This window comes from Hirundo rustica, chromosome 23 (assembly GCF_015227805.2).
Source record: "Hirundo rustica isolate bHirRus1 chromosome 23, bHirRus1.pri.v3, whole genome shotgun sequence".
NCBI classification, from domain to species: Eukaryota; Metazoa; Chordata; class Aves; order Passeriformes; family Hirundinidae; genus Hirundo; species Hirundo rustica.
Window position 1 is genome coordinate 6,604,196 of NC_053472.1, and position 26,369 is coordinate 6,630,564.

Consider the following 26,369-nt stretch of genomic DNA (forward strand, 5'->3'; position numbering starts at 1 on the left):
ATGTTCAGGTGCTTGCTTTCACTGCACAGGGACGCAGCCCAGGGATTTGTTCTCCCAAATTATTTATTATTTAACTTTTGCTTTCCGTTGAAGGTTCTGCCTGTCCCTGGTAAAATGTCAAGTTAATTTAAAGATGATTCTATGCCTTTCTGACATTTTCATCCAGGATATGTCCGCATTAAAGGGGCTAAAGGCAGAGCTGACAGACCTGGGACAGAAAATAAAATGGAATAAAATTCAGTCTTTCAGTCCCATGTCCAGCCAGGAGTAGGCAGGACCTGTCATACGTGGCCTTACCTTTGGTGACACAGCATAAGCTGTGCACAAACTGTTGTCTTGCTGAGCAGAAGCGTGGGGTGTGTGCAAACTTGGGCTTGAAATCAAACCCAAATCCTCCCAAATCTGTATGGAGAAACACACAAAAGCATGGCTGGAGCCACTGTGCTGATTTCAGACTATTTTTGTTCTGGTCACACGCAGCATCCATACAGATTGTGATGATTTTTGTGAAACATCTGCTCCGCTAATCAAACTGTCCCCAGGGCCCACTGCAGCACACCTGGACCAGGGCACTCAGCGCCAGCCTGGGGCGCAGTACGGAGCAGATCAGGGAGCTTTGGAATGCAAAGGAGATCTCCACCCATCCTTGAGGAGCGTGTGGTGAGGGACAGGTTGTCTGAGGTGAGGAACAGGATGGATGTGCCACTGCACTCTGGTGTCTGAGCCCCATCACCCCTCAGCACTCTCACTGCTGTGGGATGTGACGTCTGTGCTGCTGTCCCACGGAAGTTTGATCCAGGGGAATGCCAGGAAGGGTTTTGTTGGCCTTTTCACCAGCCCCAAGGACCTGAACCAAAGCAGGGATCCGTTTGCAGTGCTGTTCCCTCAGGCTGCTGCGAAGGCAGCAACGTGCAGGAATTCACACTCGCCCCGGTCAGTACATGTGAAGTAGTCTGGAAAATCGGGAAGAATAAGAGCTCCATGCGTCAGGGATCAGATTGGCTTTTGGTTTCAGTTCAGAAAGCAATTTAAAAAGCAATATATTGAATGGATATCTATACTTGCTAAAGCCTCTTTAAATTTAAAAGGCAGCAGCGTGTTTTGCCGTTAGTTTTTGGATGTGCTGCTGTAATTCTGTGTGTGCTCCTCAGCCCCAGCTCCGAGTACCCCTGCGAAGCTGCAGCACTGCAGTATTCAACCAGGGGAATTTAATTTTGCTGCTGGGGTTTTAATATTCCTCCGTGGTGCTTGTTCTGTTTGAGGCTGTGGACTAATTATGGCCAAGTTTAAAGGGCCTGGTCTGTCACACTCTGCAAACAGTTTGAAGTTGGAGAGAATCCATTTGAGAAAACGAGGAGGCTCAGCAGTGGAGCTCGTAACTCTGAGAAATGTTGCCCAGCTGCCTCCACGCAGTAATTTTATAAATATGTGTGTGTATATGTGTGTGTGCCCTTGTGTAGCTGCCTAATGAGGTGGTGAGTGCCTAGAGCTTGGGTGTCATCTGCGTTGTCTTAGCTGGCAGATACTTACTTCTTACGGCCAGTGCTACACAGAAATCCCATAAAGTGAAATTTGCAGCTTTGTAGAGGGCAATAGTTATTCCCTTGGGTCCCTTCTGTAACTATAAACCAGGCCTCTGAGGAGCTTTTGTACACAAAGATTTTGGGAGGCCTTGGCATTGTTCTGCTTTTCCTGAACAGCATGTTTAGTTCTCTTCCTGATTGGCATTGGGAAGAGAAGCCTTGATATCAAGATAGAAAATTGAGTTGAATTGAGTCTGGTTATGTGATTTCTACATCCTCTTGGCTTTGCTGCACCTGGTAAACCAGCCCATTCTTCATCTCCAGCTTTCCATTTTAAATGACAGCTATCAGCCTTGGGTGATTGTGCAGCTGCTCTGCATGTTGATGGCTTGGGACCAGAGCAGTGCTTTTTTGTGACAGAAGAGCCTTTCCTTGGCTTTGGTCAACATTAGTTAGGTCAGGAGCATATCAAAGACTTCTTGTTGGTCAGCATTTGAGAAGAAGAGATGTTTTTTGTTGTAGGACACTGGGCAGAAGGCTGATCCCTGGGGTGCTGTGTGCCTGCTCTGACGTGGAGGTTTGGCTGTTCTTGAAAGCAAAGCAGAAGCTGGTGGCACATACCTAGGATTCAGGAAATCGCCTTCCAAGTTAGCCAGTCCAGCCTGAAGTTGTGGGTTGTGTGAGCAGCAGCCTTGCAGGGCCGGGACACGCACGGATTTACAGGGATACACCGATTCGGTACCGCAGCACCGGTGACCATACTCTCTCCTTTGCCACGTGAGGATGCGGACACACGCCAGTGTCAGCGCGTTCGTGTCTTTAGCACGGGGTCGTTCCCTCCGGAACCGGTGTGCACAGCCCTTCTTCCCAAAGAAGGCTGGGACTGAACAGGACTCCCCAAAAGCTCACTCTAAACTTTAACCGATCTGTGTTTCCTATTGCAACCATCCAAACCATTTGCTAATCATAACTTTGTCATTCCAGCTGCAGCCAACATGTTGTTTGACGTGGATATTTGTTCGCACTTACAACCGCTTGAGAACTTTATTTTGTGTAACCTGTCGGTCTCTGTCCCCGGACGGGGAAGCGAGATGCACTGTCCAGTTTGCACTGTTTCTTGACTAATAATCTCTTCCAGCACATCAATACAAGTTTGCTTCCAGCAGATTCTCTATTTAGTGTAAAAGCTGACATAACTTTTTCTATTTCAGGAAGACAGTAAATTGAGACTATTTATAGATGCCAAGATGCTATCTCAGGAATTAATTCTCAGTTTTAACACCCCCTTCTAAACAATGGCTTTCCCCCCACCTCCACCACCATTTCCCCTTCTACATTTGCTTGGTTAAAACAAATGGGGATTGCCACCCAAAAACCAAAGCAAAGCCTGGCTCTTGGTCCCCTTGATGGCTTTGGGAGGTTTCCCTTGTAGCCCCCAGAGCTCCTGCAGGAGAACAAGGGCTGGCCTCCTTGAGGGTGCCTTAGATTTGCTTGCCAAGATGAGAACAGCCTATGTTGGCAGTGGAAACAGGCTAATGACGGCTTGATAATCTGTTATGCAAATCTTGGTGCAGTTTGTTAAACTGTGCAGGGTTTATTTGTTTTGCTTCCATAATTAAAGCATGTAGACCTTGTATTTGTAAGTATTGTGTATTCCTTGTATGATTCTTGTCTCTGCCGCTGCTTCAGGAATTCAGCCCTGGGCTGTCCTCAGCTAAATTGCCAAGAAACAGGTCCTCCTTTTTCCACTGCTGCCTCTGCCCACGCAGGGGACCCGTCCCTGGGTCGTCTGCCAGCATGTCACCGAGGGGAAGCACCGCTGTGAATTGTCTGTCGTTGCTGCAAAACGCAAGCTCCGCGCAGGGACGCGCAGTGCAGCGCTGCTGTGCGCTCGCTCGCGCTGTTACTCACTCAAACACTGCCCGCCTCCAGCCGGGCCAAACCCGGACTGGGCCCCTGGCTCCAGGGATTTATTTCAGTGACACCTTCTAAGGAGCCAGCCCGCCCCAGCCACTGACCCTGCCACGGAATACCTACCTCCAGATGGGAAGTGAGCGGCCTCCAACAGCGAAATAACCCAGTAAAGTTGGGTAATGTGGATACCTTTGGTTTAGACCTATTGGTGTGGAGGAAATAACTGTCAGAAGAAGCCTTCAGGTTTGGGTCAGTCTTTTAAAAGTGCCTGTTGCAAACGCCTGGAAGAGACAAAGCATCTCTCCATTGGCAAGGCAGTGCCCCCCAAGAAATTTCCAGTGGGATGTAGCCCATATGGAGTAGAGTCAGCTTCAGACTAACTAGCAAAAAAAATCCAGGATATTTTTTAATTACACATAGCTGTTCAACCAGGTACCTGCTGCAGCAGAGGGACTGATACTGTTTGTCCACAGTTGCCAGTTCTAGAACGTATTTTATGCTGAACAAAATGGTTCCTCGTGCAGGTGGTGGCTGGGAAGCTGGAGGAGAGGCAGGAGCAGACTGTTCCCTGGCCACGGGGGCTCTGATGAGGCAGTGTTTGAGTGTGTAACAGTGATGTGCCGAGCCTCAGCTCCTCATCCTGCTCCGGAGCTTCTGTTTTGTCCCCGCCAACCAAACCGTTGGTGTCAGTGTTCTCTCCTGTTTCCTGTTCCCCTGACTTTGCAACCACCAGTAATTGTTCTGGCAAGGACCTGGAAAAAGAGAAAAATTTACTGTTTTCCTCAGGCTCATAGCTTTTGAACTGGAGGCATGTCTTCTAAACAGTGCAACTCACTTCAAATGCTTTTTGCCTTTCATTTTATTATTGCTTGTCACGCAATGTTCTTTGAAAGCTTGCTCATATATTATCTGTTCCATTTTTTCCATTTTCCCTTTTTTTGCATGCTGTTCCTCCTGTTTCTTCCCTTCCTCCAATCCTCTGTTCCCGTGTGTAGACACAACGGCGACGACAGAACCGGCAGTTCACGGTTGGTATCACATTCCTGTTTATCTTATTTCTCAGCGCTGCTGAGTGGCAAGACAAGCCTGGGAAGGCGAAGTCAAAAAGGGAACTGGAGTCTTCAAGGGAAAACTGTGTTTCAGGTGGACTCATCTCATAAATACAACATGGGTTCTAAGGCTGGAAAGTCTGTCTGCTCTTGTCATTTCTGCTGTGAGCTCCCCAGTGATCATCCTGGTGCCAGGCAAGCACAGGCCCCGTGGAAGTGGTATCCAGGTCCAGGCACTGCCAGGTGGTTTTCTGCACATTGGCTGAGAGACTCATTTTACATATGAAAAATAGATTATTTTTTTTTTTTTTTTAAGGTGTTGTTTGGTTTTTGTTTTTTGGGGTTTTTTTCAGATTTTTGAGCATTTTTCTTGCATTTTGAGTTAGTTTCTAAGACAGAGCATCCAGTGGGTCTGCTGGCATAGGGCAGCACTGGGGATTCTGGGATGCTCCACACAGGAGCGCTCGCTTCCAAGGTCGGCAGGGAAGTTTGTGTTATTACACTGCAGAAGGAGATTGGGAAAACAAATAGCAACACTTTCCTCTCAGCATAGCAGTCTAGCAAAGTAACCCTTCTCGTCTGCTCGAGGCAGTCTAGCTAACAGCTTGACAGCTTCCTGAGCTTCCTCCATTCCCCAGCAAGCCTACGTACGCGCTGCAGGCTGGAAGTTGAGCATCCCATTTTTTGGCACAGGCTTGCTTTTCAGCTGAAGAACCGAAACCTCTGACAATTTTTAATTGCAGCTAATTCATGTTGGACTTTGCTGTTCTAGTTTCTCTTAGCTCTGATAAATTGACTGATTTTTTTACTGACGGAAATCCCTAGCACAGAGCACCCCATTCTCCTGCCTGCTCCCCTTGAGGTGTTGCTTGGGTGAGGTGAGGGGCAGGACTGACTGAGGCAATCATTCAGTGCCGTATCAAGTGGAGGGGCTTGCACTTCTTGTCACAAATAACTTACCTACCTGGATGCATTTTCCCACTTGGCATAAAGATCAGAAATCTTTGGGCACACATGTGTTTTGTCTGTGTGACAATCTCCCTGTGTGTGTTAAATGTCAAGAGGCAACATTGCTGATTCTGTAGCTCCCTGTTTGTGGTTAGATGTTGATCCCTAAGTTTGAAAAAGATCAGGTTGCCCTGATGATTGCACAACTCCCACCATCCTTTGTAGGTGTCCCTGCATCAGGAAAGGCTCAGTGCAGGCACGTATTAGACTCTGCAATGAGAACACACTGGGCAGATGCTCCATGGTGAGCCCTTGCCCCATTTTTTAAAGCAATTCCTGATTACTTTCCTTCTTTTTCTTTGTCCTGAGCAAGCCACAAAGAGCCTGTTTTTAACTCGAGGATCTCCCCGCTCCATGGGGAGGATCGCTGCCGGGGAGGTGGCCAGCTGAAATGACAACCTATCCCAGTCAAACGAGCTGCCACAAACTTTCCTGCCTTAAAACCAGCCAGTTTGTTCCGAATTTCCCCATGCTTGCCCTTGTGGGGTGCTTTTCCCGTGAAGACTCTGGATTTCTTTCCAAGCTTGTGTTGCTGGAGTGTGTATGGAGTATACCAGGTGTTTTCTGTATGTTGGCCATTTGTTCTTTCCGATGTCCGATGGGAGTGAGCATGTCTGTGAATGACTAGAAATGCATGGGCATGAATACAGCCAAATGGATTTTCTCCAAAAACGATTTAAAATGAATTGGGGGAAAAAAAAAGAAAATAAACCAACCAACCAAAACAAAACAAAACAAAAAAAAAACCAAAAACCAACCCAAAAAAAGAGCTTGCTAGCAAAGAAAATGGAATGTAAGGCCAGTGTGGAGCCAGCACAATGCTTCAATCGGGGAAAGGGGGTTTTGAGCCATTTAAAGTTTTGGAGTGTATCCTAGAGGACTGGGGGGAAGGAGTCCTGTGTGTGTGTGCATGTCCCAGCAGTAGCCAAGGCCCTGCCATTCCCGTTTCCTCACGGAATGGAGTTGACGGCAGCGATGCATGAGTGACCTAACGCACGAACGTTGTTAACTCTTTTGTTGAAAAATGAGAGCTTAACTGTGAATTTTCTGATGCACTTTCTCCTTTCTCTGCACTGTTCATTGCCAGAGCTCCAATAACAGCATGGTCATGGCCGGCAGGAAGGCTTGTGCTTCCGCTGCACCCCACGATGCTGGGGTTTCCCAGCTTCAGCCCTCCTCCCTCTCGGTGTGCCCCGTGGGGTCAGGGTGCCCGTGGGGCTGGAATCGCAGGTCCCACTCTTTGAGCTGGAACACAGGCAGAACCTGGAGCCGGGAGTGTGACAGCCTGGAGTGTCCGCGCCACTCGCTCTGGGGAGAACGTGCTTTTTCTGCCATGCCCTTTCCATTTTCCTCCCTGCCCCTCTCCCCACCATAATCAACGTGCCAGTTTTTAATGTCCTGGCCCCTGTTGCCCCTCGGTGGCCGGAGAGCTTGGCCCTCAGGAGGTCCTGGCCTTTGTGGAGCCCCTCAGGCGAGACACCCGGCTCACGTTTGCCCCCTGCACAAGCAGGACATCTCTAAGCAGCCATGGCCTTGGACATGCTGACCTTGTGTTCATTTTTTTCCAAATTCTGCCCCTAGCCTGTTGTAAGCGGAGAGCTTTAAATGCTCAGAGGGGTTCCCCAGGATGTGGGTGCTGCCCACACAGGGCATCGTGCCTGAGGCCGTGTCCATCCGTCTGTCTGCCCAGCAATGGGGGGCGCAGGGCTGCTCCCCGCTCCCCTGGCAAGGCAAGAACCAGGCAGTGCTGCCTCAGCACAGGCAGAATTTCTGCTCATTCTCATGGAAAGGTAGGGGTTTGAGCCTCCTCTCAAGCTGGCAAAGCAGGAAGCCTGGAGTGAAGGTTAAAAAAAGGAAAAGACCCCAGTCACAAATGAAGAGTGATAAGGAAATACTCAGCCCAAAATGCAGCAGGTAAATTATTTTACAGGCTGGAAATTCTTCCCCGAAGACCCATGTGGGTTTTTAATTGTGGCCTTAGCAGGTTTGGTACAAGAATAGGTAACACTATTGTGTTACGCTCTTGTTCCTTTTTCTGATAGTGCTCAGTCCCTGAAAATGAGTTTTGCTTGGCTGAAGCCAAAGCCCAGCCACACCAGAGCCCCGGCCACTCCTACGCCTCGCCAGGTGCCACGGAAAAGGCCTCAGAGCTTTCTGCATTGCCATCACCAAGCAGCTCTGCTGGTCCAGCTGCCTCCTTCCCTCTTGGAAATGCCCTACTTAAAAGTGCAGCTAATAGTAAATCTGTTCCTCAATGCATTTTACAGCTCCCGTCCTTGGGGCGGTTGAATAAAACATCACAGCGCTGTCTGCGCGCTGCGGGTCTGCGCCGCACGCGGCATGAAACGGAATCCCTAATTGCTTATTTAGAGCCTGAGATGGGAGAGAAATTGGCTTTTCCTTAAAAACTGGATGTAGCGTGGGAGCCCCCAGAAACCTAAATATAGCCGGGGTGCCTGGTCCTCGTGTGGGCACCTGGTTGAGCTGCAGGACGCGCTCGCTGTGCCGGCTCTGCCTGCCAAGGATTTGTCATTTCCAGGGAAATGGAGCAGAGTGGAAAGTTCCCTTTCATTTCTCTGACGGGAGCAGTGGCAGACTTTGAGTTCATCCCCTCAGAAGTGAAAAGAAGGGGCTTTAGTAGCCGGTATGAAAGTTTAATGAGAAAAATCAAGAAGTAATTAAGCACCTATTTAAATGCCTCACAACAGGTTCTAACGCCGGCCAGTGGCATTTGTGAGTGTCCCAGGTGCAGGGAGAAACGGAATTGTGGAATTGTTACAAATTTTATTCTGAAAAGGATTTTTTTTCTTCTTCTTCTTTTTTTTTTCTTCATAAAAAATGCAACATTGCCCTTTCTCATCAGTGAGAAAATGTAGTTCCTTTAAAGGGGACTCTCTACAGAAGCAATTTTTGAGAGAGAAAAGTTGAAGGGCTCCTCTGCCAAGTGCAGCTTTACGTGGCCAGTGCTTCTGTGAGTTGACTGTTGTATTTACAGATCATTTATAGGAAAAAGGCTCCTGAAAATTTGAAAAGGGCTCCCTGAAACCCAAGAGTGGCGCACAAGCAAATTTCCTGCTATTACTCTAAATGGCTTCCCCTTCAGGAGGTAATTCCAACATAGCTTCCTGGTGATTAAAAACCAGACACTGAAAATGAGTTTCATTTTTAAAGAGCAGTGTGTATATATATAAATATCCATATTGCTGCTCTGCAGTGGGGCCAAGTCTGCACATTGACCACACTGCACTCACAGCTCGGCTATTTAACAATCAGTCAGCTCTGGTAGCAGTCCATGAGCTGACAATCCCAGGTTCCCCGGTGCCCAGGGATGTGGGATCTCTCCGTGGGATTTTTTTTTCTTTGCTTATGCATCTGCTTTTAGTGGCCAGCAGCGAGAATGAGTCCTGGAAGTCGCAGCCCACAGGGTAACGCTGCCCCAGCCCACATTTCAGTGAGTCTGGGTGACCTGGCACAGGTTTGCCCTGTCACTGGAGCCGAGATGTCCACCCCAGGGGATGCTCTGGCTGCCTGTGGTGGCTACGACCACGTGCCTCCCTGATTGTTTTATAGCTTTGAGGACAGATGCTTTTCCCGTAAATCCGTCACATTTGGGCAAATGAAAAAAAGCCGGTTTTGTCCGATAGTTTGGCAGAGGACGCAGCCCGCAGCCTGCAAACAGGCCATGACATGCACTGCACAATATTTGTATTCTCTCATCGATACATGTCCGGACTTGTCACCGTGACCAAAACTAATTGGACTGGGTGCAAAATTGGAGGCAAGTTTTCCATTGCTCTCTGTATGCAGGACCAAAATCTGCCTGGACTAAATTGGGGAATTGTCGAAAGGCAGAGTTTGGGGGGCTCTGCATGCTGTTATGAGCGGTCTCAATGCCACATTTCGTGTGCCAACAGTGTAGAGCGAGGAGCGTTTCTGTCTGTAATAAAGGCCACGATCGCACTGGTGTCACACGATGGCTCTGCCCGCACGGGCAGACAGTGGCAAGTGACTGACGCATTCTCTTTTTCCCCCCCCAAGAAATTCATCCTCAGTTCTTAAGTGTGTTGTTTTTTTGTCGCTTGAGAAACGCAGAGAAAAACAAGTCTGTTTTTACTTGTAAGGCTTTACTCAGTTGCCCAATTCGGCCGAGGAGCTGGACTATGGGGATCTCTCAGGTAAGGGCTAGTCCGTAGGTAACCCGCTGCTCTCCTTCGCTAGACACTGGTTCCCCTCTGATTTCTGCATCCTGGCCATGTCGCATTGTGCAGTCGCTGTGGCGCAGCCATTCCCCCCCGCGCTCTCACAGCTTGGAAGTGTGCTCCTTTCTGTTGGGGTTCTCCTCTTTTTTTTTTTTTTTTTTTTTTTTTTTTTTTTTTTTTTTTTTTTTTCTCCTTTCTTCTTATTTTTTTGGTTTTGGCACCCATTTCTGTGTGGCATCCTCGGACGTGGGGCAGGAGGTGCAGGGCACCGAGGCCCGAGCACTGTGGTTCCCTCCTGGCCGGGGTTTTTTGAACGCTGATTTGGAGACCGGTTGAGTTGAATCTTTGTTTGTAAAACACTTGACTCTGCCGTGTTGTGTGAAACCCCCCTTAAAACAGGTGGCCAGCACTAACTCCTGGCTGCTTGGGGATTCCTCATCATACCAACATCAGATTGGGGGTAAAAAGGAGGTGGTTGTTTAATCAGTGAGGCCAAACCAAGTGAATGGTTCAAGCCTCTTTTTAGCCACGCTGGAGTGAAAGGGGCATAAATGCATCCTCATGGCTGGTCCTTGCTAATTAGATTGATATTAAAGCATAACAGTGGCCAGTGGATGCAGTTGGGTGCATTCAGAGCAGGGCCTGTACCAGTGGTACAACCCTAAATCTCTGCTCTTCATGTTTTCCTATAGAAATGCACCCATGTTTGGGGCTTGTTTTTTTTTTGCCCCCCTCCCCACCCCTTGCAGAGCATCCCTGCAGACTGCTGGTACCTGCTGGGCTCTGGCTGCGTGCAGCCGCTCCAACGCGGGGTGCACAGTCCTGGCCATGGGACAGGAGCAGCCATCTGTCCCTCTGGGAAGAGCCCAGCCCAGGGGGGTTGGAGCCCAGTGCTGTTCCTATCGGGGGTTCAGCATGGAGCAAAAAAATACCCCAAGAAACCCCTGAGTCCTCATCTTATTCCATCAAATGGTTCCCTCTCACCCGATAAAATCGGGAACGTCCCATCCCATAAGCCACTACAGGAGTGCTTTGGCCAAGAGGTCAGAAATGATGGATTCGTTCCAGATGTTTTCTGACACTGAACGATGCTAACAATTATTATTGCAGGCCCTGGACAGATCCCATAGGTAAGATGCACCAGGGCTCTGGTGAACACCCCTAAGTGGATGGGGAAAATTGTTTTGCTCTAGTAAGTTCTTTTACTTTTTAAAAAATCTTTTAAGGAAAAATACACTTTTTGGTGAGTGAAGAAAAGACCCTGAAAAAATTCTTCAAAGGAATTGCCCGGACTGGGTGTTTGCTCCCCAGCCTGTGCTGCCCAGAGGGGTTCACACCTTTCCCGGAGCACACAGCTCAGTGTAGTCCTTTTTCTGAGTCTGGAATGGAAGCCAGAATTTCCCCCACCTTTACAGAATGCAGCGCAGGCAGAGCAGCTGCCCACAGCCAGCACCTGCTGTGTGCTGCCAAACATCCTTTTTGGGGCATCTGGTTTGGATACTAATTTTTTTTTTCCCTAGGAATATCAAAATTTTGCTTGTTGCTCTTTAGGTTACTCCTGCGTGCCCAAAGGGTGATCATTCCTGGTCAGGTGTGGTCAGGATCATAGTGGGTCAGGTATGGGGAAGGCACTAGAGAGAGCCCCAGGCCCTTCTCTGCCACAAAGAGAGTGGTTTCTGCCCCACAGCCCCTGCTCAGAATGCCAGCAAACAAACCAGGTCACGTTTTTGTCCGGGGCTCAGCACAGTGGGGCTCTCAGATGGGCAGTCCAGGTGAGTGCTGGAGCTGAGCTCTCCGTCGGGAGCAGCAGGAACGGGCGCTGGGAGCGCCGAGCACCACCCTGAGGGATGCGGGGCACATACCCACAACCACGGGGGACCGTGGCGTGGCGGGCGTGGGGGCTGCTGCCGTGTTTGCTCAGTGTGCTGTTCCTTCCAGGTACATCTGTCCCGCCCACAGCTCCAACCGAGGCTCTGCCGACTGTGCAATTAAGTAATGCATCCCTTGCCTTCCGCCCAGGTAGCCCGAGTCCAGAGCCGTCCTCGCTCTGTGTGTCCGTGCCTCTCGCAATCCTCCTCTTGTTCCTCGCATCCTGAGCCCTTAGGGTACGGAGAGGGCTGGCCTGGCACCTCTCAGTTCCTCATTCCAGTCTGGGCAGGGTTCCTGCAGCACCGGGAATCGCGAGGGCAGACCTGAGCGTGTTTGTGTGCGCGTGTTGTGCGCGCCTGTGCGTGCAGGTGTGCACACGCAGACACTGCCATGGGCTCCGAGCACAGCGCTCCAGGGACCTGCCTCGCCACTCCCCGAGCTCTCCTGGCTCTGCTGCAGAGCATCAGCACCTCCTGTAAAACAGGGAACGGTTCCCTGACCAAAATCCTGTCGGCACCTTGGCCGAGGGGTGCTGGTGGATCGATGGCCGTCGGCTGCGAGCGGGGCTCCCTTCTCCAGAGGAGAGCCCATGGAAGCAGCCGTGTGGCTCTGAGCTCTGCCGGGGTGAGCACATCCCTTCAAACAAAGCACGTTGTTTTTTATGGAGCGATCTTGAAATGGGTCGCTGAAGGGGAGCTTATTGATTGAAGAAGGATGAACTCCTCAAATTTCTCTGGTTTAAATTAGACGGAATTCAATTACGGTACGACAGGCAGGTTACCGCTGCTCTTTAACGGCCCCTCAATAATTCGAGGAGGGGTGGCCTGCTCCACGCCACTCTGTGGGAATGAATAACATTATTGCTCATCCTGTCATAGACAGGCAGTGATTTCTCTCTTCCCCTGTCGTGGCTAAGTGGTTTATAGTGTTCATGGAGCAACGGCAGCCTGTTCTTCCACCAGCACCCCCAGTCAAGTCCAACCTCTAGTGCTGCTCCATCATTTCAAAAACTATTCCACAAAAGAACTGACCCCAGATTCAGTTGGGAGTGCAATCCTGATGTTTTCTACCTCCAGGGAAAAGGAATAATTGGCTCACCAGGTTTTCAGGCGTGCTCAAGTGATGTAAGGCCATTAAACACCCAAATCGTGACCTGTGGGACCTTCAGGCATAGTGGTGTGATAATCATTTAATAAACTAAACTGTAACTAGATTTAGTAGAGATCACTTGTTTAGGAATTCTTCAAAGCCATGGGTGTAGGTTGCCTTTCCCCTGCCACAAAGCAGATGTTGCCTGCACATCTGGGAAGCTCAGGAGCTGTCGGTGGGGTCGGTGTGTATAACCTTGCTCCCGCCCACAAGTTCAGCCCCCACTGTCCAATGTCAGGAGCTTGACGTTAATTTTCACCCAGAAATAGAAGGCAAATTTTTGTGCAAGTGCAGCAATAAATCCCAATATGCCAAAATTAATGTCTAAACTACATTTTCATAAAAATCTCCCTCCGTTCTCTGCTTTTACAGCAGAAATGTGCATAGAGGAAGGTCAGGGCTGTCCAGAGATAACCCAAAATGTTGCAGTTGAGCTACAGAATGTGAAGCTGGCGGGAGGTGAGAAGGAAGGGCAGGAGGCAGGAGCAGCACACAGCAGGGGTTCCACGAGACCTGGGCTTTCCCACATCACAGCAGGACAGGCTGCATCTCCCGGTGCTGCCTTTGCTGCACACCTCTGGCGCTGAGCCGGGGCAGAGCCGTAATCGGCAGGAGGGTGCTGGAGCACGCAGGGAAGGAGCAGTTTGCAGCAGCAGCAAGGTCAGGAGCGGTGCCAGCGGCGGTGGAGAGGCGAGGCCGGCTCATCCCGGCTGCAGGAGGTCCCTGGAAGGAGCTGCTGCTTCTGGGTGTCCGAGGATGCTCGTGTGTGCAGAGGGCTCCCGTCACCAAGGTGAGCCCAGAGCCGCTGCTTCGAGCCTCGCGGGACCCGCTGCTGAGAGCGTGGGGAGCGCTGAAGGTAAAGCTGAAGGGGTTTGACCCAAATAGGTCTGAAGCTGTTAGTGTGGGTAGAAAGGAGATTTAAAATACAGGCAGCCCGGCCCAGCCCAGCCCAGTCTTGCTTTTAGTCTTGAGATGCTGCTGCTGATAAAAAGGGTGGAATATTCGCAGATATATCTATATTTAAAGCCTCATTAAAATGGAATTGAGTGGAACCTTTTCATTGAGAAGTTGGGAGCAGAAAAGTCTTCCCTCTGCTAAACCTGTGTAAGCGCTGAGCCACTGTCAGAGTGCTGCTCTTACCACACCAACATTTTTCTTGAGAGCCCGCAAAAAGATGGTTTTAGCACTTACACTGGCAGAAATGTTAGAAACCTGGAGATCATTAATACATTCATTTTTTAAGGGAGTCCCCCAAAGCCCCCATAGCTGAGAACCTGCAGGTGTGAGTTGCAGATGATGATTTTCAGTACTCAGATGGACAGTCCCCAGCTCAGCATCTGCTCCGTGCTGCTCCCAACCTTTGGAATTAGTTCCTTAGTTCTGTGATGAGGAGGAACCAGTCCCAAACCCCTCTCTCTCCTGTCTATGTGCTGTTTGCTGAGCCGCACTTTTTGTTTAAAGGAAAACTTGCCATTCCAGCAGTGTAATCACTATTTTGTTGATTTCACAAATAGTTGGTAAAAATAATTGGCAAAAATAAATTTCAAGCTGCCCAGGTCTTTCGCTGGCCACCCTAGAAGTGGCTCTGGAGCGCTCCTGCTGCTGTGCAGTGATCTGCACCATACTGCATCCTGTGGAACCCTGGCATCCCCTGTTGTGGGGCGCAGCCGTGCCAGTCCCCTCGGGGTGCAGCACTGCTCATGGAAAGACAAATTGATCTTTTTCCTGCATGAGTTCAGCTCTGGCAAGTGGATTCTACGATTACCGCTGCGGTTTTCCTTTAAGGTGCTTTGGTGCCAAGCAAAGCATCGACCCAAAAACGGTTCAGCCAAGGTGCACCGTAGCTGCAGAGTAGCCCCGAGGGGGCATGTTGGTGACAACATGCTGTGACGTCTGCTCCTTCCCTGCCTTTCCCTCCCTCCTTCTGCCCCACCCACAAAAACTCATAAGCAAACCCAAAACAAAAGCCTAATAGGAAAATTCCTGACGATTCGCTGGAGAGGCCAGGATCCAGCTTGCTCCAATATATATTAACATCCTAATGGGAAAGCTCTGCATGTATACATTTACTGCGCCCTGACAAGAGGGAATTAAATGTCAGAAGGATTTGTAGCATCTGTAATTGAATTGGTGCTGAGAAAAGCAAATCTTGAGGAAGAATAACATATTAGGATTAGCAAATAATGTGGCATTTTGTCAGTTCCTGCCATCTCGACTGTTCCCTCTTCAGCAATAAAGTTGTGATTTCTGGTTTAATCAGAGATAGGAGGCAGGAATAGCTTGGGTGAATTGGAGACAGCATTTAAAGCAGATTCCGGTTGTTAAGGTCAAGTCTCTTCTTGGCTTTGGGGAATTATTCCTTGTTCCTTAGACCTGACACTTTGTTAATTACCAAAGAAATAGTGAGGGACAGGATGTGGCGGGGCTGTTCCCGTGCTGGTGGCACACAGACAGGTTTGCTGGAGCAGTGTCGGAATCGCTGGCAGTGGATTTGGGCTTTGCCGTGCCGGCAGGCAGAGCTCTTGGTGCTGGAGCATACGGGGTTTGACAAGGTGCTGGAGGCAAGGAGAGGAGATGCTGCAGGAGGAATGTTTTAGGCTGTGTGTAAGCTTGAAGATGTGTTTAGCCACATGTATAACAGTGAGAATTTGGGGCTGGCACCTCACAGGGATCTTCCTTAAGAGGAACAATTGAGAAAAATGGCCCTGCATGTCTCAGCAGAGGAACTCCCGCTTAACAAACTCTGCTGAGCAAACCTGGCAAGAGTTTAGGCCGAAGTCCTTTCCAGGGGAACCCTCTCTCCCTGCTCTCGGCACGATGCCAGTCAGAGGGAAGACGTGAGGGATGTGTCAGGCGTGAGGCTCTGGCACAGCCCCATCTCCACGGCGGTGGGTCGGTGGGACAGTGCGGAGGCTGCCGCCGCCAGCACGAGCACACGGCTTCATCTTTCCAGAACCTTAATTTATGATGATGAAGAAAAAATGCCTCTTGATGCAAAATCCTGCTGGAAGCACATTACAGAGCCGTAACTCAGCGTGTTTATGCCCCTCAGCTGTTCCAGATGTCAACAAGGCACTCATCCGCCCAGGCTGGGATGCTGCTGCCTGCTCCGAATGCAACCGAGCGGAACTGGGCGCAAAGTTTTTTAAAAAATGAGAAAAAAACAGAGTGAAGCGTGCCAAAAGCAGCTGCTGCCACAGATGAGCCAGTTTAGTTGCTCTGCAGAGAGCAGGCTCTCGGAGGCCAGATCAGCCGAGCTGGAGCAGCAGTGGGAAGGCTGTGTCCGACTGGCAGCACCCAGGATGCCCGGGGTGACTGGTTCTCCCCAGCCGCCACCCTGGGCAAGCAGCAGATCCTGTCTTGGGCACAGGACCAGCTCAGCACCCCGTGAGTGTCCACGGGCACCTTTCCCTCAGCATGCAGGTATTTTTGGCCACTCGCCACAGAGCAGGTGCTGGGAAGTGATCACAGCATGGTCTGTTCCCACTGGAGATGAGACAGAAAGTCTCCCTTTGCTGCGCTTTTGGATTCCTTGGCATACTGTCACCACAATGCTGTGGCTTGGGCTTCAGGGATGTGACAGTGAAGGCTTTTGGTTTGCAGGGGAATAATCTTTTTTGGCTGCAGTTTTTACCTTACCAGCCAAGCTGCTGGAAGTGTCTCCACAGTGTCCCTCACCATGCCCCAGCTCATCCCAGCATCTCCCTGCCTAAACTGGGACTCCTGCTCTCAGAGGTCACTCAAAGGGGCTTTTTTTCTTAAATTGTTTTAATTAAAAGGCGCTTTATGGTGCTGTTGGTCCCAAGTTATTTACTTGGGCCCCTCAGTCCTTAATCTTGGAGCAGAATTGGAAATATCGATAGAAAGCGTAAATCCCAGCTGCTGCTCGAAAGCTTTGTATCAGGTCTCGGCTCAAAAGAGCCCCATTACCTTTAGCTGTCACAGATCTGTACGCTTGATCGATAAACTTCAAATATTATTAGAGGTGGAGGCTTCAGAGATTTGCTCTGTTCTTTGGAGGGAGACGGAGATAAATCTTTCTTAAAAATTGACTTGCATTTGCTCTCTCAGTCGTCCTGGCAAAACGCATTTCTCCGAGGTGTCCAGGCAGGCGCAGGCAGGGCAGATTTATGGGCCATGTGCTTCTTGTAGTGAAAGATTTAAATGGTAAATCCTTCACATATGACTTCACAAATCATGTAAAGTTAAAAGATTTTTACCGTTTCTGTTGCTGCTGTGCTTAAATTGTAAGGTATGGCCAGTAAATCATTTTAATAGAGGTGTCGCGCTTGACTCGCTAAAAAAAAAGAGACAATGGTTTAGCTTCTATTCCAAAATGTTAATGTATTAATCAGCAGGAGAATAATTGTTTTTTACTGCATTATAAATCTCAGTTGCCATTAGGATTGCAGCAAGGGTTGATGTAGCTGCGTTCTTAAATTAAAATTGTTTACACTGCTATACATTCATTTTACATGGCCATAGCTCATCCGGGGTTCATTCCGGAGCTGTTCCTCCGCCACATCAGTCATCCCTCTCCCAGGTGACGGCATCCCGAGGGAGAGGCGCCTCTGAAAGGAAACTAATTGTGTGGTGAGGAGTTAAATAAACGCAGTAAAGCAGTTGGAGGCACTGTACAGTTACTGCTTACTGTCGGCCTTCGGGCTGGGTGTTAGCTTTTGGGTCAGGAGTGCTGTGTCCTCGTGGGTTGCGTTGAACAGTAAAGGTGGGGGTTCATGGTGGAACCCAGTTCAGTCAGGGCAGAGGATGGTTGTAAACATTTTCCATGCTGGGTGGGTTGGGTTTTTGGCAAGGAGTTTTTTGGGAAATGGAAATGTTTTCAGGAGGGCACTCGTTAATGACATTTCTCAGAGCTAACAAGTAATATTCCCGTATTGTGCTGCTCCTCTCCATGCCCCATCCACCAGGAAGGCTGAGATTCGGGGAGCACCGTAGGGAAATTTCCCAAAATGGATCCCCACCCACACGCCCTTCCTCCCCTCTCCCAGCTGTCTCCCACGTGCGTAGTCATAGTGCTGCTGCTTTTAGCGGAAGACACCTCGCGAGTCGAACCGCCAGATCAGTTCGGCTCCGGACAAAGCTCCTCTGCCTGAACTCATCTGCCTAGTTAGCTCCGTGCTTCACCCCTGCTCTTCTGGAGAGCCTGAGGGCAGCTCTCCCCATCCTGAGAGCAGCTGCAGCCAGAGCCTGCCGAGAGCATCGTCGTAAGTCCCCAGTTCTTATTCCTCTTCTGATCTCAACAGATTCCCGCGCAGGTGAGGAAGGGGCCATACGGAGCGTGGACCATGCCGTGGTTGGTGGCGTCGTGGCCGTCGTCGTCTTTGCGATGCTTTGCCTGCTCATCATTTTAGGGCGATATTTTGCCAGACATAAAGGTAAGACAGAGGCCAAAGCTGGAGGACGAAAGGCCAGGCACGTGTGTCCTCTCATTCGTGGTGTTGTCATGTCTGATGTGACAGACCCCCCAGCTTCTCTCCCAGTGGCACTTTTGTTTCCTTTGTCCATCGCTCCCTCAGCACCACAGCCAGACCCCCAAAGAGTCATGCAGCCTCCGCTTCCCTTGCAGGTACATACTTCACTCACGAAGCCAAAGGAGCAGATGATGCGGCCGACGCAGACACAGCCATCATCAACGCAGAGGGGGGACAAAACAACTCCGAGGAAAAGAAAGAGTACTTCATCTAGAGCAGCCTTGGTTCCCATGAGGTGTCCAACCGTGGACAGTTACTACTGGCCCTATTTAAACGCTACAAAGACAGTGATCTTGGAAGTTGCAACCAGCTTGTGTCTTTTTTTTTTAAGGAAAAAAAAGCAAATGGGTGGAGAGCGGTGAGGCCGGGATGGTCTGGGATTCGCTGTGTAAAAAATATTCCTCGTAAAGTACACTCTGCTGTTCGACACCTCAGTTCGTTTGGGTTTTCTTTTTTTGGCCAAGTCCAGCTTGGATTTAGTTTAGTGAAGTCATTTGCAGAAGATTCTGTGCCTTGTTTAATTTCTGTTCGTTCGGGTCGGGGGGAGGCTGGGAAGAAGAGGGGCTTCTGTGCGTTAGTTCCCTTCGGGTTTCTGTGGCTCTTCGTTTCCCCTTTCCTGTTTCTGGAGTTGCCAGCTGGGACCCCGTGGAGTAGGTGCATTTCTCTGAAGATGTTTCCCGTTTTTTCTCTTCACCGGTTTCAGTTCAGAACTCGAGCTCATCGGAGGAGAACCAGCACATTTTAGATGCGTAGTTTGCAGTTCAGTGTGCCCGTGTCCTGTTCCCCGGTTGCCGTCAGGGCTCGGATAACACCCCCCGAGCTCCCTTTTGTGGCTGTTTCAGGTGCTTTCGATGGTGGCGGCTGGGAAATGGGCTGGAGCTCGGCAGAGGCGCTGCTCAGCCGTGGGGATGCAGGAGCAGGGTCACTGCTGGGCAGGCAGAGCCCTCCGCTGCGGGGGCTTCTCCTCATCCTCTCCCCGCTTGGCAGCCGTGGGGGCAGCAGGTAAAGCCCCTCTGACGTGTGAGCCCAGGCCCGGAGAGCGGCTGGATGAACAAAACTGCCTTTTTTTTCTACCTGCTGAGTAAAACGCGGGAATTCGTGCTGAAACGAGCGTGCTAATGACCACTAAAGCCATAGGTGCACAGGAGACTCTGGCTCAGTCGGAATTGTGAGCGACAGGTAGCAAACCGCAGCGGGAAGACGGTATAAAGTTATATATGCTGACTTTTTTTTTTGGTGAGTAATCATGGATTTCGAGCGATACTTTTTTATTGAGTTTATGTGGCAAATGTATCTGATTTATTTAAGGAAAGCATTAATCTTAGTGTCAGGTTTGGGGACTTTTTTTTAGGGGGTTGGGGGGGGGCCATTTTTGTGTGTTTGTTTTTCGATTGCTGTTTCTTGGCAGAACCATTACAATGTGGGATTCCTTCGGGAACGGGGGCGGCCCGGCACAGCAAGCGGGCCCGTTCCTCCCAGCAGTATTCCGTCTTTCCCTTCTTCGCGAGCAGAACCTCGTGAAGGAAAAAGCACCCTTTGTTTTTTCCGAGCAGCTTTTGTCGAGCGCAGCTCTTTTCTGAGCCCTCAGCACCATTGCCAAACGCCATCGCGGTGAGAAGCAGCCAGGTTGGAGCCGGGGGCTCGGTGGCCCGGCGGCACGGGACGGGCATCCTGGCCTTGAGCAGCCCATATTTGTTTGGAAGTGTACCGTAGTGCAGTGTTACCGATGTAACTTTGACTTACAATGTTGACATGTCTCAGGTTCATGTGTTTGATTGGTGTTTTCCGTCTCAGGTAGATTGCAAAATTTCGGCCCCACGCATTGGAAAAATAAAAAAAAATTAAAAAAAAAATAAACCACGTAAAAACAGGAGAAAAAAACAGGAAATTATTAATTTTAGTTGTATATCGGTTTATGTATTTTTTCTTCAGTATACAGTGCACTGTTGAAATGTATTGTTGAGTATTACTTTGTACAGCTTTAGATCATTAGGACTTTGAAGCGTGAAGAAAGAACAACCTTGTTTAGAGGAGGATCACAAATGAAGAACGCAGAACTGATGATAAACAACCTTGTTCTTTATTTACCCGGCCTTTTTATTTTTTTCCCCTTAGGCCAGTTCTGTTTTAAGGTGTCCATGGAAGATGTTACAGTGTAAGAAAATACATATCCATCTGTTCCCATTCACATTTTGTATTGGTTCATGTATCCCATTTTTACAAAGGAAAAGAAGTACTATAAAATATCTGTCTTCTTAATAAAAAAAAAGTTAATGTTACGAAACTAGATCTTGTTTTGCACTCTTTATCCCAGCTGTTAGAGAGTCACTATCGGAGCTCCACCAGCAACATGGGCAGGAGGAGATGGGGCCAAGCAAGTCACACCCAGCACTGCCTAGGACAAAAGCAGTTAAACCTGATGTATTGAACCTGCATATCATATAGAGCAGATTTTGTAAGCTTCTTGTTTGTAACTGTTAAATTGTTTTCTTTGAGGAGTAATGCCGTGGAGAAAATTGATCTGACACTGATAATCCAACCTTCCCAAGCTGGGGTAAGTCAGTACACGAGTTTTTAATAGCAGACAAGTATTTAAATCCTCCCTTGGAAGGTGAGTGTTGAAATACGTGACCTCATTCACCCCCTCCTTGTCTCCCATTCAGTCCTGGCGCTGCCAGATTTCTTGGCATCTGTCCTTAAAACACTTGGCATTTCCAGGTTGTGACACACGATGTCTGTTTGCCTCAGGACACGCAGCTCCAGGAGCCGGCGCTGCTGGGAAGGATCCGTTTGGATCCGCTCAGCCTCGGGCAGCCGTCGATGCGCTCCTCCTCCCGCCTTTCCCTCCACCACAGCCCCCCAAATCAGGCTGCGAGGCAGCTGCAGCACTGAAATTAGAATCATTAATCTTTTATGTTTTGCACAAAGGATGAGGAGAAAGACAATTGCTTTTTGAGGAGATCACGCCCAGAACTACCGTGCAGAGGCAGCGTGCGTGGCCCGGGGCGTGTGCCAGACCAAGGCCGCTGTCCAGCTCTTGAGCCGTCGGTATGTCTCGTAGTTATGTCACAAACAACGCCTTTCTGAGAGAAATCGTGACACTGATGGAAAAAACGTAGGGCAGAGCCAAAAAAACAGCTCGCTCTTTTCTTACCTGAAATGAGCGGAGCAGCTTTGATGGTTTCCATGGCTATTGCAATTATTTCAGCACAGAAGAGGTTTGCAGCTCACAGGCCCCCGATGCCGGCTCACGATGGTTTTCTCCTCAAGCCAGCACTAATTGTGTCTCACACTTGTGGTGTCTGTAATTTATCCTCTCAGGGGTCCACGTCTTTCAGGGTTTTAAGGTTGTTTAGTGGTGCTTTTCTTCCCATTGAATCTAAACACGCTGGTCCTTTTCTGGCCCTACACAGGCATTGCAAGTAGGTGGCAGGAAACTGTACGTGTAGCATGCAGGATCCTGATGAAATCCTTTGCATTAACTTCTCAGACACTGAGATACAAAGAATGTGGGTGGGGAAAGCTGGAAAGAGTAACAGTTGAGCAGCAAGACTTAGTGACCCCTATATCCTGTGTCCAGCTGCAGAAACGCTCCCCAGACATGACCCCACAGCTGCTGAGCCTGGTCCATTACACAGAGCTGAGGACACTGCCAGAATCTTAGGAAAATTAAGAAAATCATCATTGCTTGAAATAAGAACGTAGTCTTTGCCCTGAATTGCACATTTTCACAAGTTGCAGAAGTCATTTTGTCCTAATTGCAAAATTATTTTATTAGGTCAGTAATAGAGTTCTTAATTTTCTTCCCTTTTTAACCAAATACAGTGAGGAATTATTTTAACTAGGTATCTTGGTCTGACTCGTGTAATTACAGCCTGTTCTGCCGGGCTGAAGTTGCCAAAATCCTTATGCCACCTAAAGTAATTAGCAATAAATGACAAACTCAGATCAGGTAATGTGTACCTGGATCCTGGGCTGGGTGATTGAAACACGCGGGAGCAGGGCCGAGGCGTGAGCTGGCAGCATCGATCTGTGCTGGCCAGTCAGTTCTCATCAGAGGGTCCTGACAAGGGGCTAATAGCTTTTTCTGAAGATCCAATCCCATTTTCTAGACAGCGGCTGGTGCTGTGCCACCTGGGATAACACCTGCTCTGGGTGGCATCGATCGGGCAGGGGCATGTGTGACACCCCGGGGCTGTGTGCCAGCAGCTTTATCTGGCTGTGTCATTTCAGTGAAGGGAAAACCCAAATTCCATCTAAACCCCAACACCTGGCTTAAAAATTTACATCTGAGTTAGTGTAACCAGGAAAAAAACTTCAATCTACTGACCACTAAGGGTTTAAACCGTGCTTGTCGTGTTTCCAGAGTCAGGCGTGGAGGTGATCCCTGCAGCACTCCCAGGTCTCTCCTGGAAGCCTGTGTACACGGTGAGCAGGGTGCTGTGCAGGACAGGGGATCCTGCAGAGCTCTGCACGCCCTGCAGCTGGGCTGCAAGCTGAGGAGCTCCTTGGTCAGCTTCAGTTAAACAAACAGACCTTGTGTAAACAAACAGCTTTTAGGAGGAAAAATAAACTTACCGAGAACTAATAACAAACACCATGGGAAAATAAACTTTAGTTGAATAAGCAAACTTTAGTGCAATAAAGAGCTTGACCGAAATAAGCAAACTCTGCTCAGGGCCAGCTGTGCCTGCGAGGAGGAGGATGAGAGCTCAGCAACCCTGCCCAGACTCTCCAGGAGAGAGGCGCCTGAGAGCGGCTGTGACTGGGGACATCATCGGTGCTGCCTCGCAGGATGTCTCCCTGTCCCGTGTCAGGTCAGTTCCTCGCTCACCCCTCCAGGCTCATCCTGCCCCCATCCCAGTCCCCTGCTCTGCTCGGGACTCGTCAGTGCCTCGCACCTCGGTGCCGGCGCTGGCTGCAGAGCTCTCCATCTGTTTTCCCTGTCAGCCCGGGCCGAGCTACATTAATATCAGCTCTAACCCGTGTGCCTCTGCCTATCTGCCCACAGCCGCGTTCTCCCGCTCCAGCTCCTTATCCTGTTCTGCAGGATAGCAGCAGCCCTGTAAGACACAGACCCCGAGTGATGTGGGCAGCATAGGAATAGTGCCTTCAGATGGAACAGGGATGCAGAACGTCGACAGGAAAGGGTAGGGAGAGATGCCATTCCACAGTCCCTCAGCTCTGCGACCCAAGGTGAGCAGGGTTCGGGCACTGGCCAGCCTGGGTGTGGTTTGGGGGACACCCTGCACCCCAGAAGAGGGGGAAACTGAGCCCCTTTGGAAGATTGAAGGGATTCAGCAGCCCTGGGAGGTTTGGTTTCTGTCTTAGGACGCTGCTGGGAGCCAGCCCCACGTCTGCCTGTTGACTTCACCCCCTGTGGTGCCTGGCAGAGTTGCCCTAAGCTGTTCTATGCCCTGTCCCCAGAGAAATCCTGGAAATCCTATTTTCCTGCTTTGCATCCCAACAGTACCACAGCAGACCCAAGTCCTCAGATGCTGGCTCTCAGCATCCTTTGGGGTGAGTGGGATCCTCTTCCTCAGCAAACTGCCCAAAAGTGGGAATCCCTGGCTGCAGTGGTGCCTGTGCAGTGGGGGGTGCTCGGTGCGTGTCACACCTGGGCTGTTGAGCCCTCGCCTTCAGTGCCCCGGGTTAAGCATCTGCAGCAGCAGCAGCAGCATTCCTCCCGGGATTCCTGCGCCCCTCCCGGCTGCGACAAGCGGGGCGAGCGGCGCTGGCGTCACCTCGCCTGCCGGGGCACCTCGGAGCAGGCACGCGCGGAGCCAGCAAGCGGGACGTGTGAAGGCTGCCAGGAGTAAAGGGAATATTTGATCAGACGCCCTCCTCTCTCCTCTGTTCTCGGCTCTCAGCCTCCCTCGGGGACGGCACCTCGCTGCCTCCAAGCACCACAGCTGTGACAGGTTGGCAGCAGCTCCTCAAAATGGGACCTGCATGGGAATCTCAATGAGATGGAGAAGGTAATCTTCAGCCTGTGGCTCTCCATGTTCTTTCCTGCACCCTGCACCTTTGTTCCCTTCTCTGTTCCAGCTCCTCTCCTGTTTTCCGTGCCCATGGCCAGTTTTCCGCCCTCTGTACCTGGCCCCTGTGTCCATTCCCAGGACGGGAGGAGCTGCCCCGTGCCTCGCACTGCAGCACAGCTTGCTCAGACATTGTCCTTCCTTGTCCATGCTGTGCTCCGGGCATTCCTGTTTCTTCCACAAAACCTGCTCCAAGCCAGGGGAACACGGTGCCCAGAGCATCCTGAGATGTGACCGGGACCTGCCGGGGGCCAGGCTCCTTCCCACATCCACCAGCCTGGCAGCTCCTCCCTGCAGCCCTGAGCATTCCTTCCCCCACTGCTCCTGTCCGCAATCAGCCCGATTATCCCTGGTAATTGTCCCTTCTCCGGGTAATGCTGCTGAGCAGGGACAGGGAGTGTGGCAGTGTTTTTCTGTGACTAAGAAAAGGTGTGTACGTGGCCTTGATTGCAAATGAAAAATTAAGGCCCCGTGTCTCGCATTCATTCTTACTTGATTACACACCAGTACATAAACAAATCTTCACCCAGTTGCCTGAGGGGTGTCAATGATCCACCTTTGCTCCGCTCGCCTCTCCTCCAGCAAATCTATAACGCATTTAATCTTCGCCACTCGCTCTCCTCAGTTTTTAAATGTCTAATTTGCTGCCAAGAGCGGCTCCAGTTCTCGCTGTGCTGCTGCTTTAAGTGCCTGGTGTTTGCCTGGTGGCTTGGCTGCTCAGCTGGAGCATCAGGGTGCTGCTGGCGCTGGGGAGGGGACCCACAGCAGGGCACAGGAGCAGCAGCCCCGCCTCGAGCCGGTGCTTGTGACGCGCTTAACGGGCTGCTGCAGAGCAAAGCCAAAACTTCACAGCTTTGCAAGCTGAGGGAGGGGAAATCAAATCTGTGGAGGCCTGGTGAGCTCCAGGAGAGTTTAGCAGACAGCTTGCAGCGAGGCAGAGGGAAATGAGGAGCAGGGAGCAGGGTTTGCTGAGGTAGCTGGACCCTTTGTGCGTTCAGTGGAAATCCTCGGAGCACCAGCTTCTCCTGTTGAGACTGGCAGGGTCACAAGCAGATCATGCCAAATGTGCCCATCGAAGCCCTGGAGCTCTGGAGGAGCTATCACCTTCCACCACTAAGGTGCTCCCAGTCTGCCCCTGCCTGCTGGGTCCATGGGGACTGGTCACCGTGTCCAGCACTGGGAGTGCTGCTGGGGGCCTCTCTGGGACTGGGGACAGAGGCTGCCAGCCCACGGACAGGGCGAGGCCACGTTCTGCCTCTACTCACTCCTCAGGCTCCTCAGGGCTGTGTTGCAGCTGCAGTCCTGAGGTGAGTCTGCCTGGAGCAAAACCAGTTCAGATTATCAAACTCCCCATAAATCTTATCGCACCTCTTCTTGTGTCTGGGTGTGTGTGTATGTGCTGCTTTCTTTTTATTTAATGCTCTATTGAGGTCTGAGGCTTTTCCTTCCACTGGCTTTTATCTAGTCATGACTCCTACAATATTTAATCTCTATCAGAAACTGTAAGCCCTGTATTTATTTTATGGGTCAGTTGTTCATCCTTTTCCCTTGATGTTCTCACTGGCAGTGGAGAGTGTAGAAGGTGGAAAAAGAGAGAAAAGGGGAGGGGGGAAAAGAAAGCCCTGCTTGTTTCTGCCCGTCAACATTTGTCCAAATGACAGGCCAACAAATCAGAGCTCTGAAGGCTAATGGCAGGCAGAGAAATCCAGCGGAGAGTAAACGGGTGCATCAAAGGGATGGTGGAAATTTCCATCCCCAGGCAGATGCCAGCCCTGTCTCAGGCAGGCTGCGTGCTCCTCTCTGCAAGCCCTGGCTCTCCCAGGGGGAGACTGGGATATCGCTGGAGCTGGAATTCAGGCACCCATCCTTACTGAGGCCAGCCCAAGTGAGGGTCCCGCACAGGTGGGGGCTGCGGGTGGCACCCAGAGCATCCACAGTCCCCATGTGTGACCAAAGGTGGCATACCTGCCATTGTCACTTCACTACCTAGAAATTGTTTGCTCATATTTGAGATTAATAAAAGATTAGAGTTACAGGGCAGAGACAACACCAAAGGTTGAGGCGATCCACTGAATTTACTGTGTTTGCTGCAGAGATATAAATTGGGAGGAGGTCAGCACTGCCTGGG

At 50.3% G+C, this 26,369-nt stretch overlaps 1 protein-coding gene across 8 annotated transcripts in view; it reads left to right on the top strand.

Annotated features, from left to right (window-relative positions):
- Positions 1–20,490, top strand: part of CADM1 (cell adhesion molecule 1) — a 135,089-nt gene extending 114,599 nt beyond the window's left edge. For 2 of the 8 annotated variants that reach the window (XM_040085001.1, XM_040085002.1), the window contains 5 exons: positions 4,433–4,465; positions 9,616–9,669; positions 11,632–11,712; positions 17,976–18,107; positions 18,299–20,490. In XM_040085001.1, coding sequence (XP_039940935.1) covers positions 4,433–4,465; positions 9,616–9,669; positions 11,632–11,712; positions 17,976–18,107; positions 18,299–18,417 — 419 coding nt within the window. In that variant the 3' untranslated portion in view covers positions 18,418–20,490. The remainder of the gene's footprint in view (positions 1–4,432; positions 4,466–9,615; positions 9,670–11,631; positions 11,713–17,975; positions 18,108–18,298) is intronic. The other 6 variants (XM_040085003.1, XM_040085006.1, XM_040085005.1 and 3 more) reach the window with 3 other exon arrangements.
- Positions 20,491–26,369: the final 5,879 nt, after the last annotated feature.